At 49.8% G+C, this 16,744-nt stretch overlaps 5 protein-coding genes across 5 annotated transcripts; 2 read left to right on the forward strand and 3 right to left on the reverse strand.

The window, feature by feature from the left end:
• Window positions 1-960: 960 nt before the first annotated feature.
• Window positions 961-2,878, forward strand: N7462_010927 (glycosyltransferase family 2 protein; the record flags this gene model as incomplete). The annotated part of the gene is made up of 3 exons (XM_057082641.1): window positions 961-1,509; window positions 1,572-1,806; window positions 1,881-2,878. The coding sequence occupies 3 exons, from the start codon at window positions 961-963 to the stop codon at window positions 2,876-2,878; spliced, it is 1,782 nt and encodes a 593-aa protein (XP_056929681.1).
• A 438-nt stretch (window positions 2,879-3,316) lies between these two features.
• Window positions 3,317-4,369, forward strand: N7462_010928 (carbon-nitrogen hydrolase family protein; the record flags this gene model as incomplete). The annotated part of the gene is made up of 4 exons (XM_057082642.1): window positions 3,317-3,361; window positions 3,439-3,527; window positions 3,575-3,978; window positions 4,038-4,369. The coding sequence occupies 4 exons, from the start codon at window positions 3,317-3,319 to the stop codon at window positions 4,367-4,369; spliced, it is 870 nt and encodes a 289-aa protein (XP_056929682.1).
• Window positions 4,370-4,836: 467 nt separating this feature from the next.
• On the reverse strand, window positions 4,837-5,310 carry N7462_010929 (uncharacterized protein; the record flags this gene model as incomplete). The annotated part of the gene is made up of 1 exon (XM_057082643.1): window positions 4,837-5,310. The coding sequence occupies one exon, from the start codon at window positions 5,308-5,310 to the stop codon at window positions 4,837-4,839; it is 474 nt and encodes a 157-aa protein (XP_056929683.1).
• A 4,439-nt stretch (window positions 5,311-9,749) lies between these two features.
• N7462_010930 (dynamin-like GTPase vpsA) lies at window positions 9,750-12,361 on the reverse strand (the record flags this gene model as incomplete). The annotated part of the gene is made up of 8 exons (XM_057082644.1): window positions 9,750-9,918; window positions 9,985-10,069; window positions 10,125-10,383; window positions 10,440-11,081; window positions 11,152-11,893; window positions 12,019-12,113; window positions 12,192-12,261; window positions 12,336-12,361. 8 exons carry the CDS (start codon window positions 12,359-12,361, stop codon window positions 9,750-9,752), a joined length of 2,088 nt encoding a protein of 695 aa, XP_056929684.1.
• A 624-nt stretch (window positions 12,362-12,985) lies between these two features.
• N7462_010931 (H(+)-transporting V1 sector ATPase subunit A) lies at window positions 12,986-15,333 on the reverse strand (the record flags this gene model as incomplete). Its single annotated transcript, XM_057082645.1, has 4 exons — window positions 12,986-13,939; window positions 14,012-14,679; window positions 14,797-14,881; window positions 14,959-15,333. The coding sequence occupies 4 exons, from the start codon at window positions 15,331-15,333 to the stop codon at window positions 12,986-12,988; spliced, it is 2,082 nt and encodes a 693-aa protein (XP_056929685.1).
• Window positions 15,334-16,744: the final 1,411 nt, after the last annotated feature.

Genomic DNA, 16,744 nt, shown 5'->3' on the forward strand with positions numbered 1-16,744 from the left:
GTGGGGGGTTGAAGAAATCTGCCAACTTAGGCCAGGATACGCAACTTGCCGCCTCGTGTAGTTTGCGTCGCTCTGAGTCCCTCTGAGAATACATCTGCAAAATTACCATGTTCGGTTGGCTGGGAATCGACCAGACTCCTTTGCTCAAGTAACATGATAGCAGGATAACAATATAGCCGGACTAGACACGAAGGTACCGGAATTCCCCATTCCTCCGCTCAATACTCTACCGACCCTCGTCAGTCAAACACTGACCGATTTGCAGGGAAAACGCTGGGATCTCCTGAGTGCAAAACGAGCTGCCGAGGCTGTGACCCCGTGGGCGATATCGCCTGCATCTCACGCTCCGCCGGCGAGTCCCTGGGGGCCTCGTCCCCATTCCCTCCCGCTGCCCGCTCTGATTCGCGGGCTTCGAGGATGTGCCCAGGGATGCCCAGGGACCAAAGCTTCATGGCGGATCTTCGTTTCTTGTCCCTGGTACCTATCATGTCGTTCATTGCCTCTCATTGCTCCCGAGATCGTCCATCGTCCATACTCCATCGCTTTTTCGTTCATAGTACCCCGTATATACTTGTGGGAGTCGACAATCTATATTCGACATAAGACCAATGAGATAATACGCCTGCTGCCTGATGACCCAAACCGTGGCATCTGATCTTTCCCTTTTTGATATCAATCAATCCTCTTCTTTTTGGCTCTTTTCTTTTTAGGTTGCTTTTTACTTCTTCTGATTCTGCTGGTGTAGATAATTAGCGGCACCTAGTCAAATGATCCTCAATCTCCTTGTCTCCCTCTCTCCCTCCTTCTAGCCGCTTCATCTTCCTTCTATACCCCTTAATCCTCTCCGATCCTCCTCGTTGGGACAGTGTGAACCAGAAACTATTGGAATACTTCGTCTATCTTACATCTCCCTTCTTCCTTTCTTTTCCCCTCTCCTTCTCACCCCAGGTCCCGTGCAGTATGCTCGGCTGGGTAACCCGCTGCTTACCAGGCTTTAGCATCCTCGCTTTAGCCCTCTTGCTACTATGCGCCTTCTCTGACATCTTCAAGTCCTCGCTCTGGAAGTCTTTCTTTCCTCCGCCGGCACAGGACAGCAAGCCCTATCCGGATGGCTTCTGGACAGGGCTCAACATAGCCCAGTGCGTCTTCGTGATCTATGCGGTTCTAATCCATTGCCACATGTTTGGTTTTACCCTGCGCCTTGGCTGGGCCATCTTCCGTGCCACCAGTAACGCCAAGGCAGTCTTCAAGCGACGCCTCGAGCAGTCTCCGTCGCAGCCCCACCGTGATAACGGCGAGGCCTTGGTCGAGAAGCCACTATCCCCAGCCTTGACGCTTTCGCCCGACTTATCACCCTCCAAGAAAGTCGACGTGGCCATCGTTGATGAGCTGGTCGAGGATGAACTCATCCATGCTATCATTCTACCTAATTATTGTGAGGAATTACACACTCTAGAAACCACGTTGAAAGTTCTGGCGAGCCATCCGCGGGCCAAGAGACAGTATGAGGTAAGTAAACAAAAACTGGTCCAAGTCCGTTTTTGGGTGGCCATAGTGTTAATATTCAGAAGATCTATCTGGCTATGGAACAAAAGGAAGTAGCAGCAATGGAAAAGGCCACCCATCTGGTGGCCTCGTTCGAAAAGGCATTCCTCCACATTCGATCCACCTTCCACCCTCCAGGCATTCAGGGCGAGATTGCTGGAAAGAGCTCAAATGTAGCTTGTGCCGCACGCTGCATCATTGAGATTCATCGCACAGAGCTGCAGATGGACTGCTGCAATGTGGTAGTGACTGTCATGGATGGTAGGTGATAGAGACCAATGAGCTCGGCGTGGGAAGAGAAAAGCAACATTCTAATCTGTAATTTCCCCTTCTAGCTGATACTCATCTCTCCCGCGACTACTTTACCGAGATTAGTCGTCTCCATCGCTCACACATCACCGAAGCAGAACGGTCCATCTACTGTTGTCCCATCATCTTCGACCGCAATTCCCACGAGAGCCCAGCCCTCGTCCGATGCGCTGATCTCCTCTGGGGCTTCGCAGGCCTATCCACCATGTATCCCGGAACTTGGATCTCGATTCCCACCTCGGTTTATTCCCTGCCTCTCTCCTTGGCAGAGAAAGTGGGCGGTTGGGATAGTGATCCAACCGCAATTGGAGAAGATATGCACATGCTCCTCAAATGCTATTTTGAGACTGCAGGGAATGTCATCACCCGCGTGGTGTATGTCCCTGCCAGTCAGTGTAACGTCTCAAGCGATCGTGCTCGCGGGTGGCGAAGGGCCCTAGACACTTGCGTTGCGCGCTACCGTCAAGCCTTACGACACATGTGGGGAGCTCTGGACTCTGGCTTTGCTGCGCGCCGAACCATGAAATACCTCCGATTCCATCAGCGGTGTCTGTTCTTGCGCCCCCGACACTTCGCCCTGCTTGAACTGCTGTGGGAAGCGCATTTTATGCCATGCCATTTGACCATCATCATGCTATTTTCTGTGATATATACCCTCTGGGTACCGGCCTCGAATATGCATCCAACGTTGGCCTGGGCATTCTCTGTGACCAATGTCCTGCGAACTATGGCTTTTATCGGCATGAATGTCTGCTTGAGCCTGTACGAGCGGTGGCATACACTTTGCCTGAACTCCAGAATGCAAGATATGCGCGAGGCCAATTTGTCCGACACGGGCTTCTCTCGGCGTATATGGAATAAGCCCCAGTATCTGCTTGATCGGATCTGCTTCCCGATCGCGGGAACCATCTTCGGTGCCGTGCCAACCCTGCATGCTGTATTTGCCCACTTCTGGACGGATAGACTGGTCTATCGTGTCAGTAAGAAGCCAAGTTTCAGTCTAGATGCGATTGCATTGGCCTAACATATTGATTGTCCGGCCTATGTTAAGATGACCCAACCTTCCTACCTGTTTTATACCTGGGGATAGATTCATTTTCTCAGTGACCGTTATACTTAATGCGAGGTGCCAGGCGCGTTCCATAATATATTACCGATCTTAATAATGTCTTAATCTTTCAATGTTTAATTCTTCTCCATTATGCTATGTGTCCATATTAATCAAGTTTCTCGTGCTCATCGCGTGTAATGAGAATAGATGCTCGGCGGTGGGGGGTTCTTTTGCGTGGCGCTGATTCGCTGGCGATTCCGCGCCCCGCCGTCTCCAAAACGTGTTGGAGTCGTCTCCATCGTTCGAATTCGGGGTGAGGGGATTGGATCAAATACATGAATCGACCTGCTGAACATATCTTCCTTCTTTCATTTACTCTCTCATTACCTCCTGTCAGACCGATAACGCAATATGGCTTCGGCTCGTCGCATCGCCATCATCCAGTGGCATATTAAAGTACGCCTGGCTCTACTGCCCCAACTTAATTCCCCATCGATGACGCAGATACGAACGGCCACTAATGCGAAGTGCAGGAGCTAGCAATTGACGATAATCATGCTCAGGCGTGCAATTATATTCGAAAGGCAGCTGCAGATGGAGCAGAGCTTGCAGTTCTTCCAGAGTCAGTTTATCTGAGCCTAATGCTCAGTCAACACTAACGCCTCATAGATACCATCTGAGCGGCTGGGTCCCCAATGACCCTCACTGGGCCATCCAAGCCGGTGATTCCGCCAAGTACCTAGCAAACTATCAAGCCCTTGCCAAGGAGCTGGATATATGTCTGGTACCGGGAACCATCATTGAAAAGCAGATGGGGCCTGGTGAATCCACCCTCTTTTACAACACCGCGTACTTTATTTCCAACAATGGTACCATCTTAGGTTCCTACCGCAAGAAGAACATCTGGCATCCGGAGCGCCCACACCTCACATCATCTGGCCTGGAACGCCACTCCGCCATTGACACACCTATTGGCCGGGTCGGTATGCTGATATGCTGGGATCTTGCCTTCCCAGAGGCCTTCCGCGAGCTGATTGCTGACGGCGCCGATATTATCATTATACCCACTTTCTGTGCGACTCTTTCCCTTGAAGGTCACCCGCTCCTCCAAATAATTACTGAGTTTTATCAGGGACACCCCATGATGCATCTCCCGAGGCACTCCACCATAATCCAGAGTCGGAAGCGCTTTTCCTCAACTCCACTATTACCTCCAGATGCTTCGAAAACACGTGCGGCATCATCTTCGTCAATGCTGCAGGTCCCAAGGATGAATATCTGGGTATGTCACAGGTCACACTTCCTATTGTTGGACCCGTGGCCAAGATGGGTACGGAGGAAGGTGTGCAAGTAGTTGATATGAATCTGTCATTACTCGAGGTTGCAGAGAAGAACTACAAAGTGCGTCAGGATATTGGGAAACAGGATTGGCATTATGTCTATCGACATTCTTCATCACAATAAATCAAACTCTAACTGTTATATGCATTGTTCGGTTGCGTTCACATATATAGGAATTTTCGGCTAGTGGACCAATCAAGCCTTTCAGTCCTATTTATAGACTCTCATTGGTTAAATTCTTTTCATGGACCCCTTTTTTTGCTTATAAAGAGACTATTTTATGCATAAATATCTATCAATGTGAAATACCGGGAATGACTGCTAGCACTGGCGTTTGCACTAACCAAGCATCCTCCAAACAACACTCAAGCCATTGTTATATTACATTAATCCTTCAATTCGCCAGACAACTTCCTATGTAGACACATCGCCAAAAAGATTCTTGAACTTGATTGTGGCATTATCTTATCTCTCCTGTAATATGATGGATTTTGGTACATCGCAGAATTGTGAACCTTGAAGAGGCATTTTAGTGGTTTCTCTCTGGGAGGGACACCCCAGAAATCACTTCATCACAAGATTCAGCTCCTTCACCCACGAGGGAATGCTCCTGGCATATCAAGGAAATCCATGTCCCTTGACTCTTTGATAACTTTGCCCACGCTCTGAAATAGGTCTACAAGGAACGCCGCTGCCTTTTCCTTGGTCAAGTTTTCGATAATCCAGACAGGGCATTCCGGGATGGTATCTGCCTCAGGTGTGGGGTTCTTTGTTGACGTCTTTGTGGACTTCTCCTTAGGATTCTTCTTTGGATTTTTCTTTGGATTCTTCTCTGATTTCTCCTCTGGTTTCTCCTTTGGCTTCCCTGATTTCTCAAAGGTAACATGGGTACGAAGGTACTTCTTGTCGATCTTGAAACCGTGCGCAAGTTGCTTATCAATGTGTCGGCGATATTCGAGTACGTCATCAGTGATCCCAGGGGCGTGTATCTGGGTTCCGTTGGGCATAACAGCGATATCGGCTGGAAGATCGGTCTTTAATTTGCCACATTTAGCCTGTTGCATTTTTCTCAAAGAAAAAAACCTTTCCCACAGAGCTTGTTTTTAACGAAGAGGGAGAAAAGTGCAAAACTCACTTGCAGAGCACTTGCTATGCTCCATTCAGCAGTGCAAACAGGGCAGTACGGATCAACCAACTGCAGGGCCGTGACTTTGAGCTTGCGCCAAAAGCAGTCAACTCTCTTGATCTGCTCAGGAGCACATCGAGTGAAGTCAATCTCTGGAAGCTCTCCATTGAGGCCAGTGTGGAAGGGTTGGTGGATCAGGGGGTCTTTGCCCTTGGCTTGGGCCAAAGCTTTGTCGATTGCATCCGGACAAGGGACGGCTTCCTGGGCCATCACAACATGTGGGTTCTCTGCAACACATCCCTCTGGTATGATAGGGAAATACTCTATCAGACACATTGTTTTGTTGAAATGCTGGGTGATAGGTAACAACAGTTGTATGTTGGGGAGAGAACGAGGGAAACAAGTGAGAGAATGGGTGACAAGTCTATATGTAAGGAGGATAGAAGCGTTTCTTTGATCCTGAAACAGTAGATACTTTATCATTTTTCTATTTCATCTCTCACTTACATTTCAGCATTGACTGTACTCCCACATCTAAACGATATTTGATGGTCGCAGCAAGCCACACAGCTCTCTCCCGCTTTTTCCGCTTCAAAGAAATGATGAGCTTCATTTGTCAAATTGGACTGATAGTTCTCCCAAATCATTATATCCTAGGTTATTCGGCCAAGATTTAACAGCTTAAAGAGATATAGTATGCATGTTCAGGGAAAGAAAAGTGAAGAATTGTGCCACCTTTCACGACAGATCATATACTTCGGTCGGAAAAACATTCCACCGAATGTGCCTGGGATCATCCAGGCTTATGAAGTATGCCAATAAACCAACCATCATCAAGACTGCTCAGTCAAGAAAGTATACATAGCTTGTTTAAAATAGTTAAGCTTCATTCTACCATATAATCCTAAAAGAATGATATTGTTATACATTTTGAGGTTACCACCGACGATATAGGCGTGTCGCGGATTAGGGTCTCGCCTCTCTCATAAAAGTGTTCCCTGTTAAGCTATTTCTTACAGAAAAATGGGGTCAAAATTTTCCTTTTCTATATTTTTTGAGCTTGCCTGCCTTTTTAAGGCTCTTTAATTTTCCCCAGTCTCTGGCCTGGCCTCGCAGTCCAAGTCTGTTGGACTTACCAGTCTTATGGGGGGGCAGGGCCCTGCGAGTTTCTCATGTCCGCCCTTGATAAACGTGCTTGGAGATTGTTTTTTTTATTATATATCGCGTAGACAATCTTCAAGATCATTTCAACTTGGGGGTTGAGTGCCCTATGTCTGAGTACCTGGGGCCGCCATAGATCTAGGAACAGTTTTCGTGGCCTGTGTGCTCTCCGGGCCGAACGAGACGCTTATCCAGTGCCTTGGGTTTTTGCTAGACGTTTTCGATCTTCAGATAAAGCTAAACTAAGATCACATAAGATCGTTGCACCGAGCTTTGTAGGAATATTCAGTTCTTGAGACATGTAGATCATGCGGCCGTTTGTATGAACCTCTTTTCTGGGAACCGGATGGTGAATCTCCGCCTCTACAAGATCACGAAAGACAGAATCATTATCAATAGCAAACATGAGATTATTGGCTTTAATGTCTAATAGAAGGGGAGGTCAGGAAGAGGTCAGAAAAGAGGCGGATGGAGGACTCGGTAAACAACCAACCAGTATGGACGATATGGCACTCTGTATGAAGATAATCCAAGGCCAATAACAGGCGATTCAGAGTCACTGCGACAATGACTGACGGCAGCTTCTGTACCTGGTTCCGATTCAGGAAAGTATGAACACTTTCGGATAAAGGACGGTGTATGAGGCATTGGTGCTTATCATCAGGCCCGTCGATTTCAAATGCATCCAGTAATTTCCACACGTAGTGTTTACCAGGATGACCCGTAGGACCGACGAGAACATGACTGGGGGAAAAGATCGATGAGTTTAACGGGGGGAGCTAGAGCCGCTGCTGGGTCCTGTGATTGTGTCGCCACAGGAAAAATCCATGTGCTGCCGTGGCCTCATAAACGACGGGACCCCGAAGCTCATCCAAGGGGGCGATGGCGATTATCACCACCCGACCCACCTCCTTCGCGCCAATGCTGGCTCCTCACAAAACAACACCAACTGCGGAAATCGAGGAGACACTGGACGAAGTCACTCTGCTACTCCCCGCTGAACATCGCAGAAGTTGTCTCAGACCAGGTGTTGGCTCTCCTATGCAACATAACACAGGCACTTGGAATCCGGCACGAACTCCGCCCCGGTGGTTCGAATCCAACTGCCACCATCACTTCCTAAATTTCGATGCACAAATTACAGAATGGCCCGGATGACTCCGAAATGCATTCGATTGTAGGCCTTCTACATAAGCACCTTGATAGAGATACCTCCTGTCTGGTTGATCAGGCATGCCGGTAGATAAATACTACTGTTATTGTTGGAGCCGGGCAGTCTTGTATTCCGAATTGAGGACCGGAGTAAGTCGCATCTCTTCACGTATCATTAACCATTTTCATGCTTGACAAAACAGAGGGAGTTTTCCGTCCCCCGTCATTTGTTTTATGCTTAGGATACGTAACATGAGTATCTTAGGCTCTAGGACTCGATATCAGCAAAGTTTGTGCGTGCAATGCTAATGAAGCTCAACCTTGGTGCTAGCGTGGACTGGAACATGATGCCTAAGGATTCCCAATGTAACCGCGGTCTGCTTCCCAAGATGCTCACCCTATGGTACCCTACACTGACAACTTTCAAACATAAGTAAATCTACATGGAGCGAACCCCGGCACATCGTTATAACCTCATAGCATTTGCTCGCTCTCGGACCAAATCAACTTTCCGGATGAAAAATTGCCGACATTCATTTGCAAATGTAGGAATTGTTTTTTCCCGCTGCTGGGAATTCGGGGAATATACGTCATGTGGAGGGTCTGGAATACTAGATGACGGAAAATTTCGGGTGGCTGATTGCCGACATGGAAGAGAAGAACTTTGGAATTTTGCCATTGGGTTTGAAAAATAATTTTAATGTAACGTTCGAATACGCTATCATCTGGTCTGATGAATATCATGTTACTGCCAGCGAGCCGAAAAAATTACATCGCTGTCGTGTGAAAAAAAAAATTAAGGAACTCGCAAATTGCCTTCAAGCCGATTCGAACGACTGACCTTTGCATTACTAGTGCAACGCTCTACCAACTGAGCTATGAAGGCCACTTGGTGATTTGTCGATCGTTAATTGATATTATAATCCAACTTCATTTAAGTTCGGTATTAGCAAAAAAGAAACAGATGGTTCCAGAGGGGGTCGAACCCTCGACTTTGGCGTTATTAGCACCACACTCTAACCAACTGAGTTATGGAACCTTGTTGAGGTAGAGAGATTTATTTTAGTTCTATCACCACAAGTGAATTCTACAGCCTCATCTTCGGTGTGCTGCTCGTAGTCAATGACAGTAGTTTCTTCTCTAGAAGTTGAGAATACGAATTTTTGAGGTGGGGACATAGTCATAATCATTTCAGTTATCTATCTGATCACTGACTGGATCTCTTCTCTTGCATGGTGCACCATATTAAGGTGCCGAATATGTGTGCCTGCGCGCAGAAGAAAAATATATATGACTCGAATACGGGATTTGGGTGAAGATGCCAACAAGGAGAATGTCGGATGTAGTGATTCCATCCACACTCTCTTGATACGCGATGCAGATATGCATTACAAACCAAAACCCAATCCTTCTATATAGAAATTGAATTCGAATGTACCAGGGTAATTATTCAAAACAGAACATATAATTTATTTAAACCAGAACGATAAAATTCTAAGCGACGTTGGGGCAGAGACACAATCATTAGTCGATACAATCATCATCTGGAAGCAGGATCATGAGTCTCCAAAAAGGTGAGAAACAAACAGAAAATGATAAGACCTTAACAAGGTGGAAGGGGGCCTGGGGGTGGGGGAACGGTATAAAGCTTTCAAATTCGAGGAGAAACAGAGAGAGGGAAGGGGGCTGTGAGAGAGGATGAGGCAGCGGACCTCCCTTCCAAGGCAGATCAAAGCCTCTGGAAACGACCAAACAGTGTCCAATGGCTCTAAGTGCCGACCCGGGCAGTGCCCACCAGGGCTGGATCAAAGCAGGAAGCAAGGCGGCGCGACTGTGCGAGAAAGAAAGAAACGAGTATAGTCAAAGTTCGAAACCGTGGCAAAATCACAAAAAAAAGATGAGAGATGCGGTGGTGTTCCCAACTCCGCCAGCGCGATAAAGATATTTCAATCATACAGTCGACGCCCAGATAACCTTCGCCGTTTATCCTTCCCAACGCGAACAACGAAGTAACGAATCGCACCTTCAGGAACTAGCTCCCTCTTGTGAAGGGCAAAAACCCGCTTACTGGACCTGACTGACGATCTCACTGGCGCGGCCCAGGCTCTCGACCATCTGCTGGCATTCCTTCCGCCGGCGAATGGTGTAGTCGCTCTCCTTTAGCAAGTCGTCTAGCTCATTGTTGCGGTACATGTTCTCTAGAAGCTCGCGCTGCATCTCATCCTTGGTGAACCTGGAATAATGTCAGTATACAGAGAGAGGAGGGAGGTATAGGTATTGAATAAGTGGCTTTACGTACTGGACGAGGGTGTACATGACGGCCTTAGGAACCATGTCGATCATGGTACGCTTGACGATGTTGAAGTAGGAGGTAATCAAGAGCTCTGTAATTCGAGTCAATTCCTGGATATCTTGCAAATGGCTGTTTTATGAACTTACTGATCACTTCGACCTCAGTGGCTTCGCGCTCGGACAGACTGGCAGAGGCCTTAAGGGTAGGTGGCGGAGCTTCCATGGCAGCCATCTTCTTCTTGTTCTTGGAAGCCCAGAAGCTACCGAAGAATCCACTCTGATTGCCGGCCTCGCCAGTGGTATCCAGAGATGGGCTCTGCGCACGAGGGGGCAGAGGCTTGCCAGTCTTCGGATCGACCTGGGTAGGCTTGGCGGCCTGCTGGCGTTCGTTGACGATAGCCATAGCCTAAATAAAATTAGCAATCACTTCGCCTGACATGAAATGCGGTTGTAGATGCGTACGCGGTGACCGTTGAGGAAGTCGGGGTGGCCAGTGTTGATATAGGTGGCTTCCATGCTGATCAGATCTTTAACCAACTTGTTGGTGGGGTCCATGCACTTCTTGAAGAAAGCAATGACAACGGCATGGAATTTCTCCTTCAGCATCGGATAGCGACGGAACAGCTGCTTGTTAAGCAGTTGGCCGAGGATGCGCACCAGCTCGTCATAGACCAGCGAAATACACTTGGTGCTAGGGTCTTCCAGTCGCTTGATTTGTTGCTTCACAATCAATTCAAAGGCAGTGGTTCCGACGAACAGGGCCGGGGATGAACCCGACGAGTTGTAGAGAATAGTGCGAATATCGATGTCCTTCACTTGATCGAAGGGATCCACAGCCTTGACACCATTTGAGTAGAGCTCGTGGAACACGAAGCTAATACGAGCACCACCCGAGAGTTCGATGCTGGATAGCTCCTGGTTGTTGCCTTCCAATACCGTGCGGTATTCATTGCTGAACTCAGTAATGATATTGAGGATAATGTTGGCGCTGTTGCCAAGCATTGAATCGCCAAGTTGTGACAGCTCGGTAGTATATTTCTGCAGCGAGGAGGAAATACGAGCCTTGATATCGGGCAGAGTTTGCTTAATATGCATCATAAGGATCTTTTTTAAAAAAACAAGTCAGTTTCCTAGTCTGCCAGGATCCATATCAAGTTAGTAGGATAGAGCATACCAAGTTCAATTTCCGAGCAAGGTAGGGAGTACCGCAATAGGATGCCTTGTTTCGGTAAGCCTTGTGGTTTTCGAAGAAATTCTTCTCGTTCTCCAAAGCGTAGGCAATGAGCTTCTTGTTCTCAATATCACGCTGGCCACGGTTAACAACGGGAACGTAACCCAGGCGCAGGGGGATAATTCGTCCAGCGAGAATATCCACGACATCAGTGCCCTCGTCCATCAGATCAACCTTACTCAACACACCGATGGTGCGCTGGCCCTCCGGATCTACCTCACGCGCGAGCTTCAGACCATCAGAGTTGGCCAGATCCTGGTTGGCCGAAGTCACGGCAAGGATGATGGCGTTGGGCTTGCTGATGTACTTGAGCACCATGTCCTTAATCTGACGCTCGATATCCTTCGGTTGGTCTCCGACGGGCACCTTGGTCAACCCGGGCAGATCGACAAGGGTCAGGGTGAGGACGTTGGGCGAGTAGATTCGAAGGTTGATCGGAGCAGGTGAGATACCGGCATTGCGGCCAACCTTGGTCTCAGTCTCACGGACGATCTCCTCGCGAATCTTGTTGAAATCGAAGAACTTCTGGCCAGGCATGTGTAGGAATTCGCCATACTCATCGACGTTGGACTCGCTATCGGTGGTCTCGAGCTTCTTGTCGCCATTTGTTTGCGCGGTAGCGGGTCTGTTGATAAGTTGCAGAATGAGAGGTCTCCGAGTGACAATTCCGGAACCACGAGGCAAGCTACAAATCCCGTAAAATGTGGTTAGCAATAGCTGACGACGACACCACCGGAGGCACCCCCACCGCCACCAGGGTTGCGCAGACGGGCCGGGGGAGGAATCCAAGGAGATCGGAGGAGCGCATACAAATCACGACCGACAATGTTCTCTAGTACTGAACTCTTTCCACTCGACTGCGATCCGACGACGACAATCTGGGGCAAGTCGATGGGGTTGTGGACCTGGATCAAAGCAGCGGTGTCAGTTTCGGATAAGAGACCACGGTTGCCACACATTCGCAGAGGTGGGGAGGAACGTACGCCGACTGTAGAAAACACATCTTGAAGCTTGTTGACCAGTGAGATCAAGCTAGGATCATTCACATTTATACTGCGCACAACCTAGTTAGGGCCGATGCATCGGAGTGGAGGAGGGGGATGGACAGGGGGAAGTGGGCTGCATACGAGTAGCCAGTGGTCGGGGATGCCATGGCTGGCGAAGTATTGGAGGAAGACTCTGTTGGGCACAAAAGAATATCAAGGAAAAACCAGAAAAGGGTGAAGAGAAAGAGGCACGTAGAGAAAGTTGGAAGCGGAAGATTGTTTGTTGGTCGGCGAGTGTCGAAGGCGGTGATGCGAGTGGCGGGTGAGTCCAGCCCCGAGGGCTCCACGTTGGCAGGCAACACTGCAGTCAGAAGTCTCCCCGACGGCTGCCCGAAGTATATACTGTACTCCGTCCTCAGGTCTGAATGGGCCACATGCGCGCTCTCGATATGCTATGTACAGACATTGTATATAGTTTATGTACATCTAATATACACTTTCTGTACTGGCTATACGTGCTAGATGGTTCCGCGGTCGCCTGGTCACGCGCCGGGGCTCGGGAAACGAGGGCTCTCTCGAGTATTTCGATGCCTAATATGCTTAATACGGGAGAAGGTCTGCCCCAAAGAAGAACAATCGTCGATTTGAAACAATAACTACAGGGTGAATGCGTGCTAGACAAGTATAATGGCCGGAAACAGAAAAGAAGGGAAAGAGAGAGAGAAAGAGAGGGAGGGAGGGGAGGGAGAGAAAATGCACAGCAAAATAGAGATCTCCCACCACACACCTGTCTATTCGTCCGACACCGAAGCAAATCGTTCCGACATAGACTGGAGCACCTTCTCGTACTTGCCCGACACCTCCTGCTCGTCGTCGGGAACCTCAAACTTCATGCTCCGTAGGGCACTCTGGATATCGGCGGTGGCCTCACGCACCTTGCTCCAGTTCTGGCCCTGGGCGATAGCCTTCTGTGCCTCGTCGTGGAAACCCATGAACGCCTTCATCATGTACTCAGTCTTCCACAAGGGACAGAACTGGTCATAGTCACTGTAACCGTTTTGCTGGAGGAAATCATCCTTGAGCATAGCGGCGACATCCAGGGTGATCTTGTCCGAGTCACCAAGCGCCGCCTTACCAACCAGCTGCACGACTTGATCAAGATCCTCGGATTTGGACAGCAGCTCACGAATCTGGTCACGCAGGCGAGGGAAATCGGGGTTGTGCTTCTCGTAGTAGTTATCTAGGACGGTAGTATATTTGCTGTAGGACATGGCAGTGTTGACCGAGGGGAAATGCTTGCGCTGGGCCAGCTTCTTATCCAGACCCCAGAAGACCTGTACAATACCAAGAGTACTGCTGGTAACGGGATCGGAGAAATCACCACCTGGTGGGCTGACGGCGCCGACAATGCTCACACTGCCGATACGCTCAGGACTACCCAGGGCACTGCTCTTACCGGCACGCTCATAGAACGAGGCCAGCTTGGCACCTAGGTACGCAGGGAAACCCTGGTCAGCGGGCATCTCTCCCAGACGACCCGAGATTTCACGCAGAGCCTCGGCCCAGCGGGAACTGGAGTCAGCCATCATGGCCACGTCTTTGCCCTGGTCACGGAAATATTCGGCGATGGTGATACCGGTGTAGATCGAAGCCTCCCGAGCGGCGACAGGCATGTTGGAGGTGTTGGCGATCAGACAGGTTCGCTTCATGATGGGCTCTTTGCGACCTTCGACGTTGATGGTCAACTAGTAAAGAAAAGCAACACATTATTACCAAGTCCTGCACCGATATCATCATGGGTGAGCATAAGAACATACCTCAGGAAAATCCATCAAAACTTCGGCCATCTCATTACCGCGCTCACCACAGCCAACATAAACGATGATATCACTGTTTGAAAACTTGGACACACTTTGGGAAATGACGGTCTTGCCGCATCCGAAGGCACCGGGGATACACACAGTGCCGCCCTGGACGCTGGGGAAGAGAGCATCCAGCACTCTCTGGCCGACAATGAAGGGCGCATCGGCGGACAGCCGGTCGGCGACGGGGCGGGGCGCACGGACGGGCCAGGTCTGCATCATGCCGTACTCGGTTTTCTTGCCCTCGAACTCGACCTCCAGCAGCTTCTCTTCCACCGTGTAGTTGCCGGCAGGGGCAATCCGGGTGATGGTACCGCGGGCGCGCGGGGGCAGCAGGATTTTGTGGTCGTTGACCAAGCTGTTCTCGAACACAGTGCCCCAGATGTCGCCGCCGGTGATGTGATCGCCGACCTTGAAGGCGGCAGGCTTGTACTCCCATTTCTTCTCGCGGTCCAGCGCGTTGACAGAGATACCGCGGGGAATGTAGATGCTTCCCGACTTATCGGAGATAGCTTTGAGGGGTCGTTGAATGCCATCGTAGATCGTCTCCATCAGACCGGGGCCCAGCTCCACGGAGAGAGGCTTGCCGGTCCGGGTCACAGGGTCACCAACAGTCAGGCCGGCTGTTGTTCAGACGAAGTTGTCTCAATTAGTATCGTCGATCATGAGGGCGCAAACTTTAGGCAGCCCGAAGCATACGTGGCCCCGGGGAGTGGGGAGGAGAGAGAGAGCAGACGTACCGGTTTCCTCATAGACCTGAATCGTGGCTTTGTCGGCTTCAATACGGATGACTTCACCCACAAGCAAGTCATGACCGACATGGCACTAAGAAGAAACAGCAAAAAACGTCAGTACGATGCTTCCGTGAGTTGTGGGGGGGGGGGAGAAGGTGGGCAGCATACCAACTCGTACATAGCACATCCGATCATGTGTTCGGCCACGACGACGGGTCCGGAGACGGAAAAGATCGAGCCATGAGCATGGCTTTCCGTGGACGGAGCCATTTTGGAAGAGGTTTGGGGGGCAGGAGAGGAGGAGGAGATGAGGGAGGAGGTGGTCGAGCTGGTCGAGCTGGTCGAGCTGGATGAGCTGGTTGAGGCGGGCGAGTCTGGAAGCGGTGGCAGCTCGGGCGGTGACGGGGGTTGGGGCTCGGGGAGCTCCTCGTGGCGATGGATCAGTTGCAGCAGCGAAGGCTGTGTTCGCAGTCGAGGCCGGCCCAATCCTAACATCCGCTCTGCAGAGATGGCCGAAACCGTGCCCATGTACTGAACATACATAGTCAAAGTTGTTCGGGGCGGCCAATCGACCAGGGTGTCGTCGTGGAGTCCCCCCTAAAAGCTGTCATCCAATCCAGGTCTCGTTCATCCACTGGCGGGATTGGCACTCCGATCGGCCCTATTTTGCTTTTTGACCAGCCTGTCGGCTCTAGGCTCCAGGCTTTGGGCTTCAGGTTCAGCAGACGGCTATAGCCAGGTGGCAGCGGGGATTTAATCATGTCAACATTTGAGATATCCTCATATCCTCGACTCTTGTTCAAACCGTGTGCTCTATATTCCCCGTTAACTCGCCGTCCTTCCCGTCCTTCCCGTACGTGCAGAATGCCCTTCCAACATCCAACCCCACCACGTTCAGCCCATCGATCGATAGGGTTCAGGTGGATCGAATGGACCACTAGACAACTTCTAACAACTTCCACGAACCCGTTCCCCCCCCCCCCCCCCCCTTCTTCTCCGCCACCTTCCTCCAGATGTGTGCGCGATATGCAGAGGTTCGATCGAGGTCGAGGTCGCCGTGTGACATGTGCCGTTCGTGGCCTGTCTAACCAGTGTGGATGTCCTCGAAGCATCAAAAGCAGCAGCTTAATGAACTGGAGTGTCTCTTCTATCCTGAATGAGTATATATCTTATATATATATGTGTGTATCATATATCATGAAGGGCGTTGCCTCCCACTACTGCCACTTCTACCTTATCGGGAATAGCATGGACAAAACCAATAGGACACATGATATGATTCTAGATAGCTGATGATCACTTCATCGAGACAAGATTCTATATTTTCTTACCACCAACGCCGCATCCATCCATTCTTATGTATAGTTATCAGACTGGATTGAATCACTTAACACCACATTATCAGAGTTCTAAGAGGTAGCAGAATCTTCGGCCACCAGCGGAGCCAGGCTGCTTTATGTCATATTATGTATATCCACGGGACTCAAAGAGTGATTTATGGCTAGATTTCCCGAACCTGACCGGTCGACTACACTACGGGGCCATTCCGCCTCCGATTGTCTATCCTTCACATGGAGGCAAATCTCCTTCCGCTTTGCTACTTCATTTCTTCATCTGTTTAGTCAAATCATCGAGCAATGGCCTAGATAGCAAGAGCAAGAGAAATACTTCCCCAGATTTGCCTGGGGAAGGGCCATAGCATGTGAAAGGTCTCATCTTCCCCCTTCCCCCTTCCCCCTTCCCCTTTCGACTTGCCAGATTCCAGGACGTATTCAGGGCAGTTCGGGTCGTGACTGCAGTCGAGGAACGAACCAGTCTCCCAGTGTCCGATGAAAAACTGATCTACAAGATGTACAGCCATTCCCTAGGCCTCATATTGGTTCTCATGTAGGGGCCTGATTCCCCGAAGTATGTGTCGATCCTGCGCAGAAAACGGATGGGTTCACATGCAAAG

The sequence above is a fragment of the Penicillium macrosclerotiorum genome, assembly GCF_028827735.1.
Source record: "Penicillium macrosclerotiorum strain IBT 26536 chromosome Unknown utg000010l_segment0_segment0, whole genome shotgun sequence".
NCBI lineage: Eukaryota > Fungi > Ascomycota > Eurotiomycetes > Eurotiales > Aspergillaceae > Penicillium > Penicillium macrosclerotiorum.